Source organism: Budorcas taxicolor, chromosome 3 (assembly GCF_023091745.1).
Source record: "Budorcas taxicolor isolate Tak-1 chromosome 3, Takin1.1, whole genome shotgun sequence".
NCBI lineage: Eukaryota > Metazoa > Chordata > Mammalia > Artiodactyla > Bovidae > Budorcas > Budorcas taxicolor.
In genome coordinates, this window is record NC_068912.1 from 59,764,785 (window position 1) to 59,791,167 (window position 26,383).

At 32.2% G+C, this 26,383-nt stretch overlaps 1 protein-coding gene across 1 annotated transcript in view; it reads right to left on the minus strand.

Moving 5' to 3' along the window:
- PRKACB (protein kinase cAMP-activated catalytic subunit beta) overlaps positions 1 to 26,383 on the minus strand; it is a 142,141-nt gene that overhangs the window by 42,928 nt on the left and 72,830 nt on the right. The window contains exons 2-3 of the mRNA XM_052636692.1: positions 3,487 to 3,548; positions 1,235 to 1,363 (exon numbers count right to left, since the gene is read on the minus strand). Of these exons, the coding sequence (XP_052492652.1) occupies positions 1,235 to 1,363; positions 3,487 to 3,548 (191 nt within the window). The remainder of the gene's footprint in view (positions 1 to 1,234; positions 1,364 to 3,486; positions 3,549 to 26,383) is intronic.

Consider the following 26,383-nt stretch of genomic DNA (forward strand, 5'->3'; position numbering starts at 1 on the left):
TACATATACACCACATCTTTATCTATTCATCTACTGATGGACATTTAGGTTGCTTCCATTTCTTGGCTACTGTAAATAGTGCTGCAAAGAACATTGGGGTGCATCTGTCTTTTCAAATTATGGTTTCCTCTGGATATATACCCAGAAGTAGGATTGCAGGATCATATGGAATCTCCATTTTTAGTTTTTTAAGGAACCTTAATACTGTTCTACACATAATGGCTGCATCAACTATGTAGCAGGATTCTTTTTCTCCACATCTTCTCTAGCACTTATTATTTGTAGACTTTTGATTATGGTCATTCTGACCAGTGTGAGGTGATACCTCAATGCAGTTTTTATTTGCATTTCTCTAATATGTAATTATAAATATTGAGTATCCTTTCACATGCCTATTGGCTATCTGTATGTCTTCTTTTGAGAAATATCTATTTACATTTCCACCCATTTTTGATAGGATTTTATATATATATATATATATATATATAGAGAGAGAGAGAGAGAGAGAGAGAGACAGAGAGAGAGAGAGAGCTGTATAAGCTACTGTATATTTTGGAAATTAATCTTTTGGCAGTCAAACATCATTTGCAAATATTTTCTACCACTCTGTAGGTTGTCTTTTTATTTTGTTTATGGTTTCCTTTGCTGTACAAATGCTTTAAATAAGTCCCATTTGTTTATTTTTGCCTTTATTTCCAATACTCCAAGAGACATAGCCAAAAAATATTAATGTAATTTATGTTAAAGAGTGTTCTGCCTATGTTCTGCCTAGAGGTTACCATACTAAGTGAAGTAGGCAAGGTAGAGAAAGACAAATATCACATTATACCACTTACTTGTGAAATCTAAAAACATAATACAAATGAATTTATTTACAAAACAGAAATAGGCTCACAGACATAGAAAGCAACTAGGAAACAAACTTATGGTTACCAACGGGGAAAGCTGGGGGATAAACTGAGAGTTTGAGATTAAAAAATACACACTAATAAATATAAAATAGATTACCAACACGAACCTGTATAGTACAAGAAACTATACTCAATATCTTGTAATAACATGTAATGGAAAAGAATCTAAAAAACAAATATATATATATATAACATATAAAACTGAATCACTATGCTGTATACCTGAAGTTAACACAACATTGTAACAGCACTGTATTTCAATTTAAAATTTAAAAAACTTTTTAAAAATTCCAAAAGCAAACCAGACTAATGAATACACTAACCTTCTGCTTATCTAAGATCTTCATGGCATAATACTGTTCAGTGGCTTTGTGTTTCACCAACATGACTCTTCCAAATGAACCTGTTCCAAGGGTTTTTTTCCTTTCAAAATCTTCCAGCCCAGCATTATTCTAAATATACAGGAAAAAATAAAATTTATACTTAGAAATATTCATAAGAAGAATATGATAACTATAATAGACTTAATAATATATTATCAGAATTGATAATTTATAACTATCCATTTAAAAACAATATAAAAAGACTACAGAAATTCCAGTTTATTGATTCTATTTTTCCCTTTGAATAAGAAAGGATCTTACATTTGAGGAGAGACTTATATTGTAAACAAAGAGTAATAGCAATGTGAGGAAATAAGATCCTGAGTTGAAATATAAAAGGTCACATTCTGATATGAATTCATAGTACTGGATTTATAATAAATTAGATACATATTTTGATAATTACAAAGTGACCAGAAGTATGCAATCATGGAAGCCACACAGGGCATTTGCAAAAAGATTGTAATGAATAGATAAGCTGAGCATCAGTCATTTCACCAGTTACCTCTGAAGAAAGCACTGTCTTACTATCCTTTCTATGTCTTTCTATCCTTATATAAACTAGATAATAACCGCATGAGAGATCCAAATAATTTTCTCTCTCTGATGTGATAATAACCCTGTATTACCTTAAAAAGTAACAATAAGGTAAAAAGAATTCCTCGCTCCCACAAAGATAACCAAAAGTTAGAATCCCAGAACAATAATCAGTCTCTTTTTCTCCTTGAATAGATGCTTTGTTACAAGAAAATGTCTTTGTTTGGCTTTAACTATAGCACAGAAGCAAAAAATTGGAGGCATCAATCTACTGAATTTGTTGCTGCCACAACAGAATGAAGATTACAGGGAACAAATTATGTGCTTAATAGCATCAAATAGTAATTGCTGACCCATTTGTTTAATAGGTTTTCATTATAAACATCTTCATGAAAATCTTGGAAAGAATAATTCCAAGGACCAGTCTGTATAGCATTAAGCTTGAGAAATATATGATGCAATATGGTTCGTTTATAAGTAAGGAATTTGAATTGCTACTGGAATACACTGTAGTTGAACTTAATCTTTTGCAAATCAAACCTTGCCTTTGCTCAGAGCTTCGTATTAAATCATTAAGGAGAAAGCAAGTGATTCAAAGTTTTTATTTATAAAACTTGTAAAAAAAAAAAAAACTTGTATTCATTCCTATTTCTCAATTTTAAATTGCTATGAGATTCTGTATCAATACAGAAAGAAAAAGTCCTTATAATTCTGTTTGAATTAATTAATTTTATGGATTAATATTTAATTTTTGGTTTTATCAACAATGGATGGAAATGTTTAATAAAATTCCCAAATTAATAATGAAAATAAACATTATTAATAGACAACAGACTATCTCTTTCTGCCAGTCATTGCTTTTCATACAAATATGACATCTTCCTCACCTCCCTTAATGTTTCAAATTAGACAATATCTAACTTCTTTTAATCATCAGAGTGACTGTGTTTTAAATTATGGCTCATGCTCTACATCTTGGTAATGACAGCATCTTCTTAAAACATAACATTTTATTTAGAATTAAATATTTTTTAGTGAAAAAATATTTGAAAAGGATTTTTATGTTAGGAATAAAGTTTTTAAAATTTAAACTGCTACTAAAGGTCATTAATTATTTATAAAAACAGATTCAAAAAAAGTTTTTGGAAAGTATAGATGGTTTTCTTATATATAGTTTTTAGATCTTAATTAAGATCTAAAGTACTTAAATTATATTGAACTTAACCCATCAAAACATTTATAAAGAATCTTTGTCTACTTGGTATGTTGTCAATAGCTAAGTATTTGTGATTAAGAATTCGAAACTATACAATATGATCCCTACTATCATAATTAATAAAAATAATAAATATTCTATCAAAACCATAAATCAAAATTACTATCAGACACTATAAACAGTTTGTAGGAACTTGGAACTAGTATCAAAATGTACCATCGAGTATTATATTGGAAATTAGTTCCTTTTCCAATTTAGGTATACATAAAATTAGTAATGAATCAAAACCTAATGTTATAACAAAATTCTTACATTCAGCTTATATTTATTGATGCTACTTGGAAATTAAACTTTCCAAAGTAGTAAGTTATTTAGGCAAGTATCATGATTTTACTTAAAGCGAGATTTTAAATCACAGAAAATTTTAAATGTTCCTTACCGGAGCAGGATTTTCCCATTTTTTTAAAAAGTCTTCTTTGGCTTTGGCTAGAAACTCTTTCACTGAAAATATATCAAAAAAAATTGACTTGTAAGAATATTCATATTACATATATAAATATATTACACATAAGTATACTTACTTAAAAAACATAGACTTAGGTTAACTATGGTTGTCATGAAACATATATTCACAACCATGGTATACTAGAGAGCCATTTAGTTTCTTTAAAGAAGAAACAAACATTTTCTCAAGTTTCTAAGAATATCTAATTCTGTTCTATATGAAGGTCACTTTGATAATAATCTAATAATAAAAATATGGTTCCTGAAAAAATACTGAAAATAATGAAAAATGTTAGAAATGAATACAGGGCAAAATACTTATTGTAAAAAAAAGCCACCAGATATTAACAGAGCCTTTAAACATAAGAAGTGAAAATTCTATAGAATGTGAATTTATTGATTTATGGAATTTCAAAAATAATTGACTTTGATAAAGGGCTGTTTTCAGGCATAAGGATTTACATTATTAGATTTGTATCCTCTCTATGAAAGGTAGAGAGAAAGAGGGAAAACCACAGACTAACACAAGAATAGCCACAAAGACTTAAAAATAAAACAACCAAAACCCCAAACAGCTTAAAAATCTCATTCTAAATTGGGAGCAAAACTAAATGCCTGAATGTTTAATTCATAATGTAAACTAAAATAAATTCAAAATCAGATGGTTATATAGTGATCCAGAATAAGTCACATTATTATATTGAGCTGTGGTTTGAAGTTTTAGATTTGCTAAATGATGAAACACTTAATTCTTTTTCATAGTCTTCCCACAAAGCTATTAACAGTGACTTCTGTTTACAAAAGAACTTCAGGGTTTTAGAAACAAATAGGGAAAAAATTCCAGAGATATAAAATGGCATTAACAAAATTTATTATTGTTCCCATAGTTAAGTTTGAGATAAAAACATAACTACAAAAGAAGTAAATCTTTCAGTCTTTCTTTTTTTGGGAAGGGAGAGTTCCCAATATTCCTCTGATATCTGAATCTATAAAGAAACAAGAAAATAGTATTTAAACAGTGTTTAAACAGTAAAGGGCAAAAAAGTGGCACATTGGCATTTATTTCAGAAGTTATAAGAATGATGAAGGGGATGATAAAAAGACAAAATTAAAAGTTCAAGTGAGGGGTTCACAAATAATTTAATAAGATCATCTACTGATATAGTAGTGTTAAACTACTATTTAAGTAAGATATTTAAGATATACATTCCCCTGATGAAGTACCTTTGGCAAAACACTGTTAATCAAGAGGCCTGTTGACATTTGCTTTGAGATTTCAAAATGGTGTTCAGAGGCACCAAAAGCAGACATTAGTTTTTGTAAAACACTAGTGTGCATTTCTGAAGATAGTATTTTACTACTTTACATAAACTGTCACTTGTATTTTGCTGTAAAGTACTCTAAAATGCCTATTTTAGGAAATGAGAAAACTAATTTTTAAAATTAGAATCTATCCATTGTATAAAAATCTCATTCACCAAAACAATGAATCAAATAACTGTACCTAATTATGCAAATATGATCTAATTTCTCCCAAGGGTGGATTTGGGGTGTGGAAAATTATTGCATTTTCTTTGACTTTAGGAAGGTTCAAATCATCCTACTTCTAAAACTTAATGTACTAGTTACAATGGAAGAAGAATGGTTTTGAAAATTTTTCTTTTTTTTCTTTTTTGCATAAAACAGATATATCTGCACATGGCATTGACTTGGAAATGACAGCTACAAAATAAGTTAAAAACATAATTTATTGCTAAATGCAACTGTGGCTTTTAAGAAACAACTTGTGATTCCCCAAATATACCCCTGATTTCTTTTGAAAAATATTTTTAGTTATCTTCTATCTATAGAACTTTTTGCATATCAAATTGCAGTATAAACTCTCCAGATGCCTGCATGAGTATAGATAATTTGGAGACATGGAAGAAAATCAGAAAAAAGAATCCCTAACATCCTGTTTCAGCTTCTCCTGTCACTTTTTGCTAATTGGATCTTGAGTTAAAAAAAGTAACTGGTCAAAGGAAGGACTGGCAGTTTTTGCCAAAGATGGTAAGTTGAAGGAAAATTTCCTTTTTCCTGCTTGGTGAATAAACTAAAGGAGAAAGTTTAAGTACTGCTTAATTTCATGCAGTAATAGGATATTCAGGAAAATCTTTGAAATACTCTGTATTCATCAGTGTTCTGAGTTTACTGTCAAGTAATATTGTAGAAGGTAAATAACAATTCTCATAAAGGCCTTAAACTATCAGAAACTATGTGAATTAAAGATGTTGAATTTTACAAATTATTTCAACATATAACAAGATTCCCTTTTAGAGTAAGGATAAGCCTTAATTACAATGTCATTAGATAGTTTCACAAAGAAAATCTTGTTCCTGAAACACTTTTTGTCACATAAGTATATATATACACATACACAAATCTCTAGTTTATATGTGCACTATTTAGATGCAAAGATGACATAGTTAACTCTTTGTAAAAGTATTAGTTAACCAAAATATATATTTTATAAATATAAGCAAAAAATATTTCACAACATGCTAGATTAAGAATAGTTCTAAAACAATAGGTAATCTAGAGCCACATGTATTTGCTTTGTATTTTATTATTTTTACACAGTGGTAAACTTAACTTTCTAAATGTTTTTCTCCAGCTATTTTTAAAGCTTATATCCACTGATGGTGTGTGTGTGCTAAGTCACATCAGTCGTTCGGACTGTTTGCGACCCTATGGACTGCAGCCTGCCACTGTCCATGAGACTTTACAGGCACGATTAATGAAAAGTGAAAGTCACTCAGTCGTGTCAGACTCTTTGCGAACCCGTGGACTATACAGTCCATGGAATTCTCCAGGCCAGAATACTGGAGTGGGTAGCCTTTCCCTTCTCCAGGGGATCTTCCAATCCAGGGATTGAACCCTGGACTCCTGCATTGCAGGCAGATTCTTCACCAGCTGAGCCACGAGGGAAGACCAAGAATACTGGAGTGGGTAGCGTATCCCTTCTCCGGGGGATACTGGAGTGGGTTGCCATTTCTTACCCCAAAGGATTTTCTCAACCCTTAGGATCAAACCTACATCTCTTGCGTCTCCTGGTATTGGTAGGCGGATTCTTTACCATTAGCTCCACCTGGGAAGCTCTCACATGTGTTGAGCTCCAAAGCCTGTGGCTGTAGCAGGATATCACAATGATTTAATTAAGTTTAAATGTAGATATGGCTTATGGCTTCCCAGGTGGCGCAGTAGAAAAGAATCTGCCTGCCAATACAGGAGACACAAGAGACGCGGGTTCAATCCCTGGGTTGGAAAGATCCCTTGGAGGTGGGCATGGCAACCCACTCCAGTATTCTTACCTGGAGAATGCCATGGACAGAGAAGCCTGGAGGGCTAAGGTCCACAGGGTCACAAAGAGTCAGACACAACTGAAGTGACTTAACACGACATACATATGCGCTGTAAAATTGGTTCTAATACTTCTTAGTAATCATAAGTACCTATTTAACAACGCAGTGATTCCTAGCTCTTAGGAAAAATCATCTCAACAAATTTTTCTGCAAACATATTTTGTTCTGTGTGCGTGCTTAGTTATGTCCAACTCTTTGCAACCCCATGGACAGTAGCCAGCAAGGCTCCTCTATCCATGGGGATTCTCTAGGCAAGAATACTGGAGTGGGTTGCCAGGCCCTCCTCCAGAGGATCTTCCCAATGGAGAGATTGAATCCAATCCTCTCGCATTGCAGGCGGATTCTTTATGGTCTGAGCCACCAGAGAAGCCCAAGAATACTGGAGTAGGTAGCCTATCCCTTCTGTAGGGGAACTTCCTGAGCCAGGAATGGAACTGGGGCTTCCTGCATTGCAGGTGGATTTTTTTACGACCTGACCTACCTGGGAATGGTCAATAATGGAGCAAGCTAGGTGTGAAAAAAATGAAGACACCAAAAATTAACTCAATTTCTTCCCAGAAGTATATACTTCAATTATATTTATTTTCCATATAAAGTTTTTCTCTTCAGTTTAAGAAGTGAGCATACCAAATGAATATATATGTTGACCTAGGGTTGATTTGAAGAAATATTTACCCCTATTCATGAGATGAAGGAAGTGATAATTTTTATGAACATCCACAAGTACATTTAAAAAAACTTAATTCTTACCACCCTCAAAGTATTTTTGAATATATTTACACATAGGATATTGTTAAAAATTTGAGTTCATTTTAAACATTAGGAAAATTTATTAAAAATTTAAGTATGGAATACTCTGTGTTATTAAAATCAAGTATGAAATATTTTATGTTGTTCAGATAATTCTGCAATGTTTCACTAATTATAGATAGTATATTTATTTATTAGGCAGTTTTTGGTTCTGTGTTGCTGCTAGATTCTAGATTGCTACCTATTATAAAAAGAGCATGTTGTTAGTTACAGTATGCTGTTATGCAACATTTAAAGGAGGTTATCATTCACATTTTATAAGAAAAGTTTAGAAATCTATTATGGTACAAATTACAACTACTCCAGATAGTGAATTCTCCAGTTTTCTTTGTAATGAGATAATGTCACCTCCCTCTTTTACAGTAAAAAGACAATTTTATTTAACTTCTTTTAATGGCTGTCAGAAAATAGAAGAGAAACAGAAAATAGGACAAAATAGAATATAAACTTCCTAGGGTACATACCCATTTTTTAAAATATTAGCTGTTTTTTTTTTTCAAAATTTACAATAGCATAATTATCTTCCAAAAACCTTTCATTAACCTGGGTTATTTAAGTGGTGTGTGCTTGTCAGTTTTGTGCTACCCTCTATATAAAGTGTACCATGTACACTATTTCACAGTACTATATGGTGTTTCTAAAATATCATATAAGAAACTATAATATAAATCATTTCTGTAGATAAAACTCAAAACTAAATAAGCCATTTCTTTCATCAACTAAAATATTTTATTAACTCAGAATATTTTATAAAAATATAACTTTACTAATAGCATAGCAATTTGCAAACAACCAAATAAAAAGTCTTGAAAGGTAACATTTGTTTTATTAAAAGTAGTTGCCTACCAGATACTTCTGAAGATGAGCAAGCTTGTATCCGAAAAATAAACAATGATTAAATGACACTTACAGGACAGCATATTAGCATGAAATCACCTATACACAATACAATACAAATCACCTATACAAAATCACCTATACAGAATATTTTGTACAGAATAAAGCTTTAATGTAGAAACAATTATTTGACTGAATATATTCAAATAGAATATTTTAGGATTAAATGGTAAGGAAATAAAATCAATAATTACTGTTTAGTGCCAGCATCAATACTAATTTCTAATTTTCCTTAAGATCACAACTAAAAGTTTAACTCTAAATATACATCCTATAACCACTGCAGTGCTATCTCTGGACTTTTGTTCTTTATTCAAAACTTTACTGTAGGAAAAGACACTGAATTGTAATACTTCATTAAGTCCCTTCTGAGAGACAAATAATGTCTTCCAGACAAACAGTGTCTTCACTGGTGCTGTTTTAACCATCTTGTTAACATTTGTAGACCATTGTTCAATGGTACCAGAAACTGAGTTACAATTGGGGAACACAATAAAGCATAAACATATCGCTACTATTAAGCAGATGAGAAGCTAAAAGGGAGATAGATGAACCACTGTACTGGAATGTGACAAGGATCACAACTAAGAAATCGATAGGTGCTAGTCTAGTGCAAAAGAGGAAATTCTTGGGTAGTAAGTTAAGTCATAAAAGATGATGTGGCATTTGTGCTGAATCTTGAAGGATAAACAGTTCCTCTGGCAGATAACGCTGAGAAGGACAGGCTTGGATGATCTTGAATAAAAGGCATGGAGGAAAGAGCATGGTTTACTCAGGAAATGGCAACAGACTTGAGGACAGGGTAAAGGTGTACAGCAGCAGTGGCAGGTGAATGCATAGCAAGAAAGTGCCCCATCAGGCAGGTTCACCACAGCAATACTTTACAATGTGTGGGAAGGAACAGGAATAAACTGTTATTCACAATTGCTATACTCTACTTCTGGGAAACAGGAGGCAAGTTATCTTGCTAAAGAATGAGGGGAACCAGATAGAGTAAGCAGGAATACCAGTGGAGATTGCAGGTCTGAATATTTTAAATCTTGATGGCATACATTTAGGGAATAAGGGAAGGAGCTGTCCCTCTAAAATTTTCTATTAGGGAAAGACTAAGTATTTGGTACTATAAGCAATTGTTTCTTACTAGTATCTTTTCTTGTAATAAGTTAAAAATTTTTTTACTGAGCAAATTATAACTCATGGACCTCCCTCCCTAATCTCTTTATAATTAAATTATTTTCATTTTCATTCTTTACCTAAATAAAAGCATTATTCTATTTGAGTTATTCAGTGTATGTCAGAAAGCACAAAATAGGATGGGAATGAAGTAAATTACCTATGAAAATACCAAGTTCTATCAACAAATAACAGTACAATCCCTTTCAAAACCTCGAGGAAATATAAATCAAGTAAACTGCAATAGTTTGTCTTTTGCCATCACTACTTCAAACACCCACCTCTTTAGAGCTCTGTATCTGTTATTTTTAAGTATACCCCCCACACACATACATGCTGTACAAAAAATTTCAGTAAGCTAATATATAAAATATTCTAGTCACAAAATACCCCATAAAAATCTAACTTAGAGCAATAAACCAACAGAATTATTCTGTAAAAATTGGATTCCTACCAGATGCTTCTGATGATTTGCGTGCTTGATCAAAAAGAATAAATTGAATAGATTAAATAACACAAAATAACATATATACAAGAAGTTATCAATCCATGTATGTTCATTAGATATTCACAAATAGGAACAGAATGAAAAACACATATTCAAAAATGTTTTACACAATGATTACAATTAATTCTTTGGATACATATTTTTTTAAAACCAGTTAAAACCCTACTCTGCAAATATATTAATGAAATACCATATTTCTATCCTTTTAATCTGAAAAGCAACTGTGTTCACTTTGCTGAAGAGACACATTGCTTCACCATATTCAAACATGTTTATTCAAAGCAAATTCACTGTAACCTTAAAATGAGCGTGGATATAAAAAACAACTCTAACTACTACAACTGTATTTGTGCAGTTCAGTGGGATGAGACCATGCCTACTTTTGTTTTCTAAGATATTAATTAATCTTGCACAAAGTCACACATGGATGAGTGGTTGGAAATTTAATAGGCAATAAAGGCTATACTTCGTGTTGCAATACTAATTTTTACTGTTCTGTCCTCTCCTTATGATTTTTATCAGTTAATTCTTTATCAAGTCTTGGTTACAAGTGAACATTATAATTGACTCACTTTCACTATATGGCTAAAAAAATTTAAAACTTTCGGTAAGACATATATAAACGATCAAACTATAGACAAACACACTAACTTACTTGACTAGTATCTATTTATCAATCATGGGCAGATGGATACACTAGGAATCCACACAGTGTAATAATTCACTACTAATCACACACATATGCCTTCTCTCCCAACTTTCTATCTAGGAATGCTGCGGATTTTTTCTAACCATCCAAACCATGTTTGACTGAAGATGTTCCCGATAGGATTTTGTAATAATAAATATTACTAAATTTATAGTCATAAAACAAATGACCCAGAAAATTTTTGAAATGCTCTTTGAAATGCACTTTACTTGCTTAACTGTTCACTGAAGCTTTTTCTCAGAGGATATCATACCTACCACAATATATGCTAAAGATTTTACGTTTGGTTCTGAATTCAAATACTTTTGTTGCTGGACAGTATAGAGCTAGGAGTGGATCCCTAGCTGATACGGTATGCACGTTTTCAGCTAAATTAGATAATAACAAATGGCTCAATAAATGGTTGTACCAGTTTATATTACCACCATATTCTTGATGATCCATACCTCAACAAAATGCATTACTGTTTTTTCTAATTTTTGATAATCTCGTGGGTATGAAATTATAACTGCTTATTAAAGACTATAAGTATCTCAGTAGAATTTTATAATTTTTCTCTTAAAGGTCTTATTATTCTCTTATTAGATTTATTCCTAGGGTCTTTAGAGCTCTGGTGGTTATTGTAAAAAGGAGATTTTTTTTAAAAAATTACCATTTGTTTGTTGCTGATGTATAACACACAATTGATGTTTATATACTGGTCTTATTACATGGCAGACTCTCATCAATTCTAAAGTAATATTTGTAGAGTTTCTTGAATTTTCTATGTAGATAATCACATATCTATAAATAATGATACTTTGGTTTCCTCCAACATTTTTTCTTACTGTTCAAGTTTTGAGTCACAGTGTAATACTGTACAGACAATGAGAATCCTATTCCTGTTACTAACTTCAGAGAACATGTTTCTAATTGATTTCTTTCCCATACTTTACTTGTAAAGTTATACTAGAATACACAGATTTAAGAAATTAAGAATATATCCTCTTTAATTCTTTGAAAAGTTTTGTACAAGATCAAAATTTTTGTTCTTTTTGAACTTGACTATAAAACTGTCCAGTCCTAATTTTAAGTTTTTATTTTAACTATGATTAATTTTTAAATAGGTTGTAATCAAATTTTTAAAAAGTCTTCTCCATGAACTAACCTTTGGCTCTGATGAATCTTTATTTTCTATTCCACTGATTTTTGCTCATGTCCCTATTAGTTTTCTTCTTTTGATTAACCATGCTGTGTTTTCCCTAACTTTACTTGCACACTTCTATCATAAATATCTTTCCCTTTTCCTAATATACACATTTAAAAATTTGTCTCTAAATCCACTTTAGCTGTACTCTATAAGTTCTGATACATAACTGAATTTTAAGTTTATTAGTTATTTCTTGACCTGTGTGTTACTGGAATTTTTTAAATCCCCAAATACAATATTTGTGTTTACTTATTTAATTAGTCTTTTTTTATTGATTAAACTCTACTGCTTTGCAGTCAGAGACCACAGTGGAAGAAAAAGTGAAAGTGTTAGTCACTTAGGATTGTCCAACCCACTGAGACCCTATGAACTATAGTCCTCCAGGCTCCTCTACCTATGGAATTCTCCAGGCAATAATAATAATAATAATAAATGGCTACAGTGGGTTGCTATTCCCTTCTCCAGGGGATCTTCCTGACCCAGGGATTGCACCCAGGTCTCCTGCATTGCAGGCATATTCTTTACCATCTGAACCAACAGGGAAGCCCGGAGACCAAAGACTATCTCAGTTCTTTAAAGTATTTCAAATATATGTAGTCAAATTTTGTAAGTGTTCTAAATATTTCTGTGTACTCTCCAATTACTGGGTGACAATTCTTTATATATATCTATAAATATTACACGGTTATAATTTTTCCTTCTAAATGGGTCAATTTTATGTATTTTGAAGCTCTGTGGGAGGCATATATAATTTTTTCCTCGTATTTCCTTTTTATGTGATTATTAATTTTGAACAGTAGTCTGAACGTGAAAATTCTATTCTCTGACATTCTTGGTAGGATCTAATGCTATAGTACCTGCTGACTATCTTTTGCTGTAGATTGTGTGTGTATGTGTTGTGTATCTACTTTGATTTTAGATTGTGAGTTCAAAGTTTAGTTGGCCTTTATCTGTGACAAAATCACAGGGTTTGATTTGAGGATATGTTTCATATTAGCTTCTGCCTGGCATCTGATAGATGTTACCAGCCTGACACTGTTACTATAAGGTATTTTATTTAAAATTATTAAACCACACAATTAATACAGATTAAAACATGAAATCTACAGGAGGAGAAGCAGTTTCTCAGGAGAAGAATCCCATACACATGCACACACGGCCCTCCCAGTTCCCCAGGAACCCAAGCCAGGAAATGCAAGCTTCCGTATTCTCACCCTGTGTCAGAGGAGACATTTTATTTTTTACTCTATGCTTTCACTGAGGTTATGATCCTTTGTGGATCCTGGCTTTATATAGGAACCTAAGATATCACAAGTTGAATGGATCAAAGAACTCATCTTCTGTCTCTGTGAGGCTATTTAAAACAAAAGCCCTTGGTGACCAAGGTATAAAAATTTCCTCAGGGTAGTCAAAGTATTCTCTCCATTACAGCTCTGATTTTTCACTCACCATTTGACTTTTTGCACACTGGGGATTTCTATTATATTCCTGTAAGTTCAGGTATTCATTGAAAGGGATGCTTGTTACATTTTATTTAGTACTTTCTTCTATGTGCTCTTGTATCTTTGTCAATTTTTGGTCTAGAAGAATTTTCAAATTATCCAGTCTCCAATTTATGAAATTTTTTCTTTATAAGACAAACTATGTGTTACATTGTAAGATGCAAAGAGACCTGGATGTTTAGTGGAATTCATTATTTTTATCCATGTAATTCAAAACTCCCATCAGGATATATTTAGGTGCTGGTGTTTTTGTTAAACTTTGTCAACAAACAATGAGCTTCAAGTTATACATAAGTTTTTTTTCAACTAAGTTTTCCTAAATCCTAATTTTTATTATTGTTTCTGTTCTATTCATCATTATCTGTTCTGAGGGAATGCCATCATCCAACTTGTAGAGTTTCCTACTTTATCTAACATACTTTTCACTTCAAAATTTTTATCCTATCCATTTTCCCTACATTCTGGTAAGTTTTATCAAGTTAGTTCTCTACGTCATTAATTCACCTTTGTGCAGTGATTATTTTACTCTTTACTGCTTCTAATGCAGTTTTATAGTCTACAAATACCAGGTTCATTTTCTTATAATCTGCTCTTACCGTATCATTATTGTTCCTTTCCTATTCCTGCCTCTCACCCAGCTCTCCTCTCATCCCCGTTTCCTGTTTCATCTTTCTTTCACATCCATGTTTACTTGAAATTTTTAAGAACTCCACATAGATGCTATTATAAGTTCTTATTTTAAATCCTCCCCACAAACATCTTCTAAACATAAGGTCATTCTCTTCCTCTCGAAGGCTGTGAACTTATCCTTGAGCATTATCTCTTTTATACGCTACACACTGTTGCATTTCTTGTTTATTCATTCATGAACAATGAGAAGCCTTTCAGAACTTTACAAATGCTCCCCCCCAAAAAAAAGTTGGATCCTCCCGTCTCCTATTTGGGTATGTTAAAATCAATTTTTCAGATCTTTTAGTTGATACATATACATATTTATATTATCATTTAAATCCAGTAACTTTCAAAAATGCGAATGGAGCCAGGACTGTATGGTTCTTTACTGGTTGTGATGCCCACTACATCAGGTAAGAGCTCTGTTATATCTGGAAGAAAAGTCATTTTTCTCAACTTGAGTAGACTAACAAATTTCTAGTTGTCCCACTATTAACTGTTTTAGAATGAAAGAAATCAGCAGTGTTGATCTTTCACTCCTCTCTCCCACAGTCTTTCTTTTTAAAAGCCTTATCCATCCAAGTTAATAAGAGTGAAACTATTTTTATTTCTTTTCCATGAAGGCAAGCCACTCAAAATCAAACTGTTACCTTTGGTGTCTAATCTTCAATCTAATACTGTTTATTTCCAGGCAAGTACCCTTCTTTAACTCCACTGATATACCGCTTCCCCAGTACTGTGTTATTAAATTTTCAATCTAGAAAGTATATATCTAAAAAGGGGAATTAATCAAATGCTTTTGCTCAAATCTGTAACTTTCCTGTAATTCAAAACATAGCAAAAAAATTTTTTTCAGAAATTTGCCCTCAACTACAGCAGGACAAACAGTTTTTATTTGAGATTTTGGTATCATGATGCTAGTTATGTTCCAATAAGCACATGAACCAAAAAAATCAAAACACGTGACTCTTATTCTTCACCAATAATGTAATAAAAGTGTTCAAATATGTAAAAAATTGATAAGTTTTAACCATCCATTTATTGCACATGAATTTAAAAATTCATTGCTATGTTTGGGGTACCAAGGTAACAGCTGTAAACACATGGATGAACACTGAACTGTCCCTGACTTAAGAAGTTCAAAGGATGGATATTGGAAATTGATATTCAAGTACATAAATTCAGTATAATACAAGTAATTGTTATAGTTCATAAGTTTGCTTTGAGAGTACAGAGGAATCATCTAACTCTAGAGAATCAATAAGGGGGGCACTGAAAAGCATAGCTGGTTTTCAGAATTTTTATGATAAAAGATATAAATATGGAAAGGTAGCAAGGAATAATACATAGTATAACTAGATCTGAATTTTATGAGAATGATGCAGATAAAGTTAGAAAGGCAGGCCACTGATCTTGTATGCCCCACTAAGGAGTTAAGCCTTTATCTGAGAGACAATAAGGAGTAACTGAAAATGTTGGATTAAGAAATGGACATATCTGTAATTTTAAAATGGCAGCATGGAAAACGGTCTAGAGAGATATAAAATTGGAAGCTGAGACCAGTGAAGTTGTTACTGCAATAAGATTGAAAATATACAGAGTTCCTGATCTAAAGGCATTCTTAGTGTCAGTGATAATACAGAAATTGAGTGATTTTTGAGACATTTCTAATGTAGAACCAATAGAAATTAACGGCTGAGTGCAGGTCTGGGGAGTAAGACACATGTTCAGAGTTACTACAAGGTTTCTGTTTAAGTTCCTACATGGGGAGTGGGATCATTAACAAAAATCAGACTGAATGAAAAAGGAGCAGATCCGTGGGATGGAAAGAGAAAATGCACTTTGCACTGAACATTCAGGTAACTACTGAAGATGCTGGCATGGATGAGAGCTTTCAGAGGGAACGCAGCATTAAAAGAGGGCCAAAGATAGATTCCCAGAGAAAACTATTCCTCCCCCCAAAGCTGATATTTAATAGGCAAGGAAGGAGAAAATAAATCTCTTTTTAACTAGAAAAGTACTACATACACATAAATATCACATATATATATTGCTAAAGACTGAGGTAATAGGGTCTGGCACTTGCTTACTTTTACAAATAAAACCACGCTTCACTTGAAATTTTCCATATTTTGAAATGGCATTTAACCACTTATGAACAAAATTAGTTGAAATTGGACAATTCTGAAAAAGTCAGAATGTTTAGCTGTCACTACTATAATTCCTGAGGTATAAAAGGCTATAAAGGCAGACCAATATGATCAAGTATATCAAACTTGATCTGAAAAATCCACAGCTTTCTTGAAAGAAAAGTCAAGCAATAGAGAAGCAGTAACCATTTTCTTCAGCTAAAACCAACACATTCAACTGTAAAACTTCTAAAACACTGTCAAAGAGAAAAACACACTGCCTGGATTCAAAGAAATCCATTATTTTAAGTATGATAACCAGGTATATTCTGTTTTGATTGATATCTAAGAAGTCCTAAGAAATGTTAACATGTTGCTTTTGTAATATTAGCCCAAATTTAACACACTAGAACAGAAACATCTACATCTAACAGAAAAATAACAGGATAATAATAACAATTAATTCTTAATATGTTGCATGTAAAAATGTTCTTTTAATGTCTAATATAACTTTATAAATAAATACCTAATAGCATTGAAGACGTGTATATTATACAGCAGCAAGATAAAAAAATGTTTATTTGCAACAATAAGGTGGTCTCCAATTATGGAAGAAAAGGTTCACTTATTTTGAATTCTACCGCTATACAGCAAAATTCCATCTCTTTCAGGTTCTGAATTCCAATCCAAATCTTTTAAGTATAAATTATAGACGGTTATGAATAACCATATAATACCTTTCCTAAACATGCATCCGATTCAAAGGTTAACCTAATAAACATCCTCTTTTTTTTTAGCTAAGCAAAAAGATGCTAATAAATTATGCTCTAAGCAAATATTACTCACTCTAACAACAGGGTATCTATTTTTAGCTGCAGGTTTGGCTTAAAGTGAACAGCTTTTACCTTCTGATAAACTGCAGTATATACTGTAGTATATTTTCTCAAAAAACATTTTTTAGAAATGTTTAGAAAAAAATAAATGTTACAAAACAAAAAAGAAATTATCCCAAAAGTACTTTTTCTAACAAATTATTTCCCCAAAAATTATCCTAAAAATTTTAACCAAGCCTCCAAAACCAAAAGGCATATATTTATTTCATCATTAAATCCCTATTTCTCAATGAATTACAGTTAAAAACAACCAATAAATCAATAAAATTTTGGCAACATCTTATTCAAGATTGAGTATTTTTTATATAACCAAAAAGAAATTGATAAAAATTAATATTAGAATGACAAAGCCAATAAATGGGAAGTTTAGTTATTTTCAGGATTAGATACTAAAAAAAAATTCCTTTTACCATAGTGGATCTTTCACTCACTAATTTATAACACAATTAATAACAACATATTAGTGAATATAATAAATTAAACCATAAGATAGACTAGAAACTGATGCCTGGTATTGACTATTAATAGTGCTATTAATTGTTCACAGTTCTTAATGGATTTAAAAGGCAAATTACTGTAAGCCCTAAATGAAAAAGCATCGAGAGAAAATGTAACTCATTGTAGCTCTGGCTTTACAATTACCCCTCTAAAAAACATTTTTTCCCCTCTTACAGTTAAATATTTTTTAAAAATACAAAGTTACAGAGTCTCAGAGAGCATACTTACCACTCATGATGAAAATCAACCTTTCCAAAACATATTGCTCAAAACAACAATCCAACAGCAAAGGGAGTTATGCTAATCTCTAGAGGTAGAAGAACCGATGGTGTAAACACGTACACTAGAGCATGCAGCACAGAGAAAATGAAAAGAGCTTTCTTTTGTTTTAAAAAGAAAAGCCTCTAGAAGCAAAGCTTAACTGTTCAGTGCGAGAGATCACTAGTAAACATCAGATTAATGCCAAAGATGTGTATAACTAGATTTGATTTCTTTCAAGCTATTCTAGCCTCCTTCATATACCACTAGAACAACTCAAAATGGCAGGGAGAAAATGTTCGAACCAGGATGTATAAGATGTTCTCAATTATATCAGCATGAGTTGTTACCACGGCAACATTAGACCAGAATTATCGGTTCACTTGTAACCAAGGAGTAGCTTTTCTAAAGCTTTAATCAACCAAGACAAATAAAATCCCTTTTATTTTAGAGCCACATGATTTAAAAATTACAACGTATCTTAAATTTAAGCACTCATCCACCCTTTTTACATTTCAAAGATTTTTTTAAATTGCTGTTTTCTTCAAATACTCACACAATCCCATGTTGAACCTGGCAAGGAACAAACAGCAGAATGATTGCACCTAAACGTCTTTCAATTACACCAGCTCTTACTGCTAGCTGTGGACCTCACTGATATTAAAATGCTGTGTGCTGTTGCTAGTGACTATTGGCGATGAATCTTATTGCCCAGATCGCTGATAGCTTTCATTTTTCATGAGCCAGAAAGCTATACTGCAGCACAAATGTTAACCATTTAAACATTCTGTATTATGGAAAAGACAAATATAATATATATATCTCTTCACTATTAAAGGAAAATTGTAAAGCAACTTATTTATAAACTTCCATTAAATTCAGCATCAGAGTCAGATGCCGCTTATGTGGTTTTCAAAAGAGGGGAGTACACAAAAAAGTTACTAAAAATTATTGTTGAAGTATAAAATCCCTTAAACAGGATTAAGATAACAGATTGTACAGCAAGGTGGATGGTATGGTTAACAACTCTTCTGATTTCCAGAGACTGAAAATTTGTACCAAAATGGTACAAAGGATCTATAGAATGGTTCCTTTTTAGGTGAACATGCCATTTTAAAAGTTGCCAGGGAGACAGGACTTCCAGTGATGACAGAATAGGTAAGTCAGCAAATCTTCTAAGAAATAATTATGAAGTTGGACAAAATTATCAAAAGCAATAACTTCATGGTCCTGGACATCTAATAATCACAAACAACAATCTGAGAAGCATATATTCACGAGAAACTGCTAAGTGCTGCATGAGCACAGTGGGAGTCTGTGGTGTTCTTGTTTAGTGCCGCTCCTGTTCCCCCACAGCTCAGTCAGTGCAGGGTGTGGCTCCATGACAAGCAGGAGCTTTATTGCCAGAGAGGGTTGACATGATTTGGAGAAGCAGCCAAAAAAACCCATATAAGTGATACTGTCTATTTAACAAAAAAAAGCAAACTGTAGGGGATGAACAGGGAAAGTATCCAGCTTTGCTGGTCTGAAATTGTGGCCTTAGTAGGGGTGACGAGTAGACAGATGGTCTAGCAAAAAAGTGAATATAAAAAACGTAAACGAGAGAGGCAAAGAAGGCCCAGATAAGCTCTTCATATATCCCAGGTTGGCAAGGAAACTATTCCATAGGAGAGATCCAAGAGGGCCCAAAGGGAAGTTTAAGCAGATATAGACTTGAAAGTACAATAACCCAAGCTTTAAAACTCACTGCAGAAGACTTGAAAACGGCCAGAATATTGAATATGCTCTTCAACACACAAACAGCCCCATCAGCATAGACTGGATCACGGTGTTTGCGCACAACCTCTGATTAATCATTGAATAATAACTAAGCTATGCAGACACAGTGTAATCCTTAGTACAGAAATCAGCAGCCGGACAATATGGCAGAAACAGTCCATAGATTAAAACCAAAAAAGAAAACAAAACAATATAAATAAAAACAATCCTCAAGAAAAAATAATCAGAGTGCAGAGTTGCTATGAAATATTATTTTAAAAAGTCAAAATTTTGACAAAAACATTATGTAATCCATAATGAAGGAAAAAGATAGAAAATGCCTCTGAATGGGCCCAGAGATAGGATTTAGCAGACAAGACTTCAAAACAGATATTATAAATATGTCAAAAGAATAAAAGGAAATTATATTTAAAGAATTAAAGGAAAATATGATGGCAATGACACAACAAAGAGAATTTCAATATAGAAAGAGAAACTATTTAAAATATAAAAATTATAGACTTGGAAAGTACAATAACTCAGACTTTAAAACTCACTCCTTAAGCCCAAGAGTAGGTTGAGGTCAAAAGACTCAGACTAAGCCAGAACTTGAAGATAAATCTATAGAAATCATCCAGTCTGAAGAATATGAAAAAAAAATTGAACAGAGCCTCAGAATCCTGTAGGATATAAAAAGTATCAGCATACATGTAATAAGAAGCTTAGAAGGAGAGAGACAAAGGGCAAAGAAAACATATTTGCAGAAATAATGGTTGACAATGTCCCAATCTGATGAAAAACATTAACCTTTAATTCAAGAAGTTCAAACAGTGCCAAGTATGGTAAGCACAAAGAAATTCATACAGAGACACCTCATATTCAGGTTGTTAAAAGACAAAGAAAACATCTTGAAAGCAGCAAGATAAAATGACTAATCATATACAAGGGAAAGCAATATGATTAATGCTGACTTCTTCACAAAAATGAGAGAGGCCGGAAGGCAGTGGAATACCATATTCAAGGTGCTAAAAGAAAAAACCTTTTTACAATTCTTTATTCAGTAACACTATCTTACAAAAACAAAGGTGAAATAAAGATATTTCCAGATAAACAACAATTGAGGATATGTGTTATTAGCAGAAATAGTTAACAGAAGTTGTCCCAGATGAAAGGAGAAGACACTGGACAATACTCAAATTGACAGGAAGAAATAGAGAGTACTAGAAATGGTAAATACATAGGTAAAAAACTATATAAACACATTTCTCTTTCTTGTCTTAATTTCTTTAAAGATCTTAAAATTGTATGAAGCAATCATTGTAACACTGCATTTCTAGGTTCATAAAAATATAAATGCAACATGTGAAAATAATAACAAAAAGTTGGAGAAGAAATGGAGCTATACTGGATCAAAGTAACTATATTTTACTAGAATAAGTCAATACTATAGCTCCACAAAATGGAGCTACACTGCATCAAAGTAGCTATATTTTACTTGGAGAAGGAAATGGTAACCCATTCTAATATTCTTGCCAGGAGAATCCCATGGACAGAGGTGCCTGGCAGGCTACAGTCTATGGGGTCATAAGAATTGGACATGACTGAGCGAGTAAGCACAGCACACAGCTATATTTTCCTAGAATTAGTCATTAATACAATATTGGAGAAGAAAGGGAGCTATATTGCATCAAAGTAGCTACATTTTCCTAGAATTAAGCCTATTAAGTAGATTCTGATAAGACAAAATGTGTAATTTAACCCCTAAATCAACTATTAAGAAAATATCTTTTAAAAATATAGTTTAAAAATCAAAGAGGAATTAAAATGGCCTCCTACAAGTATCTGTTTTACACAAAAGAAGGAAGAGAGGAACAATAATACAAAAAGTCCTAAGACATATAGAAAACAAACAGCACAATGGAAGATGTAAATACAACCATATCAATAACTACACTAAATGTGAATGGAATAAAGAGATCAAAGGCAGAAATTATCAGATTGTATAAAAAGCATATATATGCTGTCTACAATGGTCACACTTTAGATTTTAATATAAAAACAGGATGAAGGTAGGAGAGAAAAAGATATACCATATAAAGAGTAATCATAAGACAGATGGAATACCTGTATCAGTATCGGACAAAATAGACTTCAAGACAAGAAATATTACTAAAGAAAAAAAAAAAAAGGAAATTTCATAATAAAGGGCCAATAATTCTGGGAGATTTAACAATTAAAAATGTATATGCATTGAACAAGAGTCTCCAAACTGCTAAAACAAAAATGACAGAATTGAAAGAACTGAGTAACTCAACAATTACAGTTGAAAATTTAAATATTCCTCTCAATAATTCATGGAAAAAAAAGAATCAATGGAATATAGAAAATGAATTATATAATTATAATGACATTTATAAAACACAGCATCTAACATCAGCAGAATACATTCTTTTCAGGTAGACATGAAAATTCTCCATTTAATCATATGCTAAGCAATATAACAAATCTCAAGATAATTGGAAAGGAAAATATGATCTTTCATTATAGCAGAATTAAATTAGGAATCAACAACAGAGAGTAATTTTGCAAATACCAACACTGGATTTAAATAACAAAGAAATCTGAAAGGAAATCAGAAATACACACATATACACATATACACACACACACATATGTATGTTTGGAATTAGAAAATATTTTGAACTGAATGGAAAAAACCTACAAGAAATCAACATGCTTAGGATATAAAGCATAGCTTAAAAGGAAATTTACAACTTTAAACCCCTGTATTAAAAAAAAAAGAAAGGTCTCAAATCAATTTAATTTAATTTAAGCTTCCACTTTAAGAAACTTAAGAGTGAGCAAATTAAACTAAAACCAAAAAGATCACAGTAAAATTCAATGAAATGGAACATGAAAACAATAGAGAAAATGAAGAGACCATACGTCGTACTGATAAACTTTTACCTAGACTGACCAAAATAAAGATAAAACAAGACAAATACTTAATTTCCAAAGTCAGGAATGAAAAGATGACATCACCATTGATGCCAGAGAAATTAACAGGATTATAAGAGGATACTATAAACAACTTCATGCAAACTATATAATTTAGACAAACTGAAAAAATTCACAGAAAGAAACAAATTACCAAAATTAACTCAAGAAGAAATAGAAAATGTAAAAATACTCAGAAACAAATAAAAACCAGTAATTAAAATTTTTCCCACAAAGGAAAGCTCGGGTCTAGATGGCTTTATTGGGGAATTCTATGAAACATTCAGAGCTATACCAACCTGACACAAACTTTTTTAGAATATAAAGGAGAATCTAACTCTTCCCAACTTATTCTATGAGACCTGATGCCAAACTAGACAAAGATCAAAAGAAAATTACAAATCAATATCCATTAGAGTACAAAAATCTTTATCATAAACTTAGCAAAACTAATTCAGCAGTATATAAACAAGACTATACACCAGGACCATATAGGATTTATCCCAGGAAGACAAAGTTGTTTCAATACTGAAAATTAATTAATGGAATAGAATAAAATAATAATAGAATAAAAGACAAAACTACATAACATCTCAATGTATATAGCAGAATCATTCCACAAAATCCAATATCTGTGATAAAACCTCTCAACAAACTGTGACTAGAAGGGAATTTCCTCAAGCTGATAAAGGGTGAGTGTGGGGGTGGGGTGGGGAGGGGAACCCTATGGCTTAGATTATATATAAAGAAAGATAAATGTGAAAGATGGAATGTTTTTCCTAAGAACGGGTATAAAGCAAAGATGTCTGAACTCACCACTTCTATGCAACTTTGTACTAAAGGTTCTAGCCAGTACAACAAGGTAAGAAAAAGATATTTTAAAAAGATATTAAAGAAAAAAGATACTGCTACTGCTAAGCTGCTTTAGTCGTGTCCGACTCTGTGCGACCCCATAGACTGCAGCCTACCAGGCTCCCCCTGGCTTCCCTGGGATTCTCCAGGCAAGAACACTGAAGTGGGTTGCCATTTCTTTCTCCAATGCATGAAAGTGAAAAGTGAAAGTGAAAAGTGAAAGTGAAGTCGCTCAGTCGTGTCCAACTCTTCGCGACCCCATGGACTGCAGCCCACCAGGGTCCTCTGCCCATGGGATTTTCCAGGCAAGAGTACTGGAATGGGGTGCTATTGCCTTCTCCAAAAAAAAAAAAAAAAGAAGATACTAAAGGTATACAAATAGACAAGAAAGAAAACTGTCTTTTTTGTGTATAACATGATTCTATATGTACAAAATTCTTTAGTCTATAAAGAACTAATAAATAAGGTAATCAATATCACAGGATATAATATATAAAAATCAACAGCATTTTAATATACTAGGAACAAATAATCCAAAAATGAAATTAAAAGAACAGCTCCATTCACAATGGTATTAACAGAAAAAAACTATTTAGGAATCCACTTTAACATGACTTGTTCACTAAAAAAAAAAAAATTAAAAAGAAAACATTTCACAGAAATTAAAGAACTTCTAAATAAATAGAGAGCTATTTCATTTTCATGGGTTGTAAGATTCAGTATTTTTAAGAGCGGATTCCCCACAAATTAATCCACAGATTGAATGAAATGTCTATGAAAATCCTAGCATGTCTTTAGAAACTGACAGGCTGACATTAAAATTTATATGCAAACGTAAAGGACCCAGAACAGCCAAAAAATTTGGAAAAACAAAGCTTGAGGACCTACACTTCTTGATTCCAAAACATTCTTTAAAGTTACAGTAACCAAGACAGTGATATCAGCATAGCACAGATATATATTGATCACTTGGAAAACATTGAAAATTCAAAAGTGAATCCCTCCATTTATGGTCAATTGACTTTTGATAAAAGGTACCAAGAAGACTAATGGAGAAAAAAGTCTTTTCAACAAATGGTGCAGTAAAAATTGGATATCTATATGAGTAAAAAAAAGAAAAATAAAACAAAACCCCAAACTCCACTCCATAGCTCACATCATATACAAAACAACTCAAAAAATGAATTTCCAAATGAAAACACAGACAAAATATCTCTATTACCTTGGGCTAGATAAAGATTTCTTAACATTTGGTACCAACAGTACCATCAAGAGAAAAAATTATAAACTGGACTTCATTAAAATTACAAACTTTTGCTCTTCAAAGATATCTTTTAAGAAGATAAGACAAGGGGATTTCCCTGATGGGCCAGTGGTTAAGAATCTGCCTTGCCATTGAAACATGTATACTATCATGTAAGAATCGAATTGCCAGTCTATGTCTGATGCAGGATACAGCATGCTTGGGGATGGTGCACGGGGATGACCCAGAGGGATGTTATGGGGAGAGAGGTGGGAGGGGGGGTTCATGTTTGGGAACGCATGTACACCCGTGGTGGATTCATGTCAATGTATGGCAAAACCAATACAGTATTGTAAAGTAAAATAAAGTAAAAATAAAAATTAAAAAAAATTAAAAAATAAAAATAAAATAAAAAATAGACTTAGGAAATTAAAATATGGTGGCAGAAAGTTTAAAAATTAATAAAAATATTTGAAGATAAAAAAAAAAAAAAAAAAAGAATCTGCCTTGCAATGCAGGGGATGTGGATTCAATCCCTTGTCAGGGAACTGCATCCCACATGCCTCAGAGCAGCTAAGCATGTACACCACAACTAGAGTCTATATACCACAACAGAAGATCCTGCATGCCACAACTAAGAATCCAGCAGCCAAAAAGATAAGCAAATATTTTTTTTTAAAAAAAGAAGTTAAGACATGCCACCAGTGAGGAGAAAATAATTGCAAGTTATCTATTTGGCAAACAACTTGTGTTCAGAATTTATAAAGAACTTTAAAGAGTTGAAATAGGGAAAAACACCCTCAGTTGGGCAACAGATTTGAAAATATATTTTTCCAAAGTAGATACACCAGTCGTTTATAAGAACATGAAAAAATGCTCATTATCATGAATCATTAGAAAAATACAAACTGAAACCATAATTAACACACAACAGAATGGCTGAAATAAAAATGACTGATAATACCAAGTGTTTTTAATAATAATGTGAAGAAACTGTAACCCTCCTAACATTATTGATGGGAATATAAAATATTAAGCTTCTTAGAAAAATAATTCAGAATTTTCTTAAAAAGATAAACATAAATTTACCATATAACCCAGTAATGCTTCTAGATATCAACACAAGAGGAATGAAAGCATAGGTCCACCCAGTCTTGCATGCAGATAGATACAGCAACACTATCCAAATAAACCCTAAACTGAAAACAGTCCTAATGTTCATCAGTTGCTGAACAGATAAACAGAAATGTTTTATCCACACAACACAGTATCATAAATAAAAAGGAACCAACTATTGATATATTCCATAACATGGACAAACCTCAAAAGCATTATTATAAGTT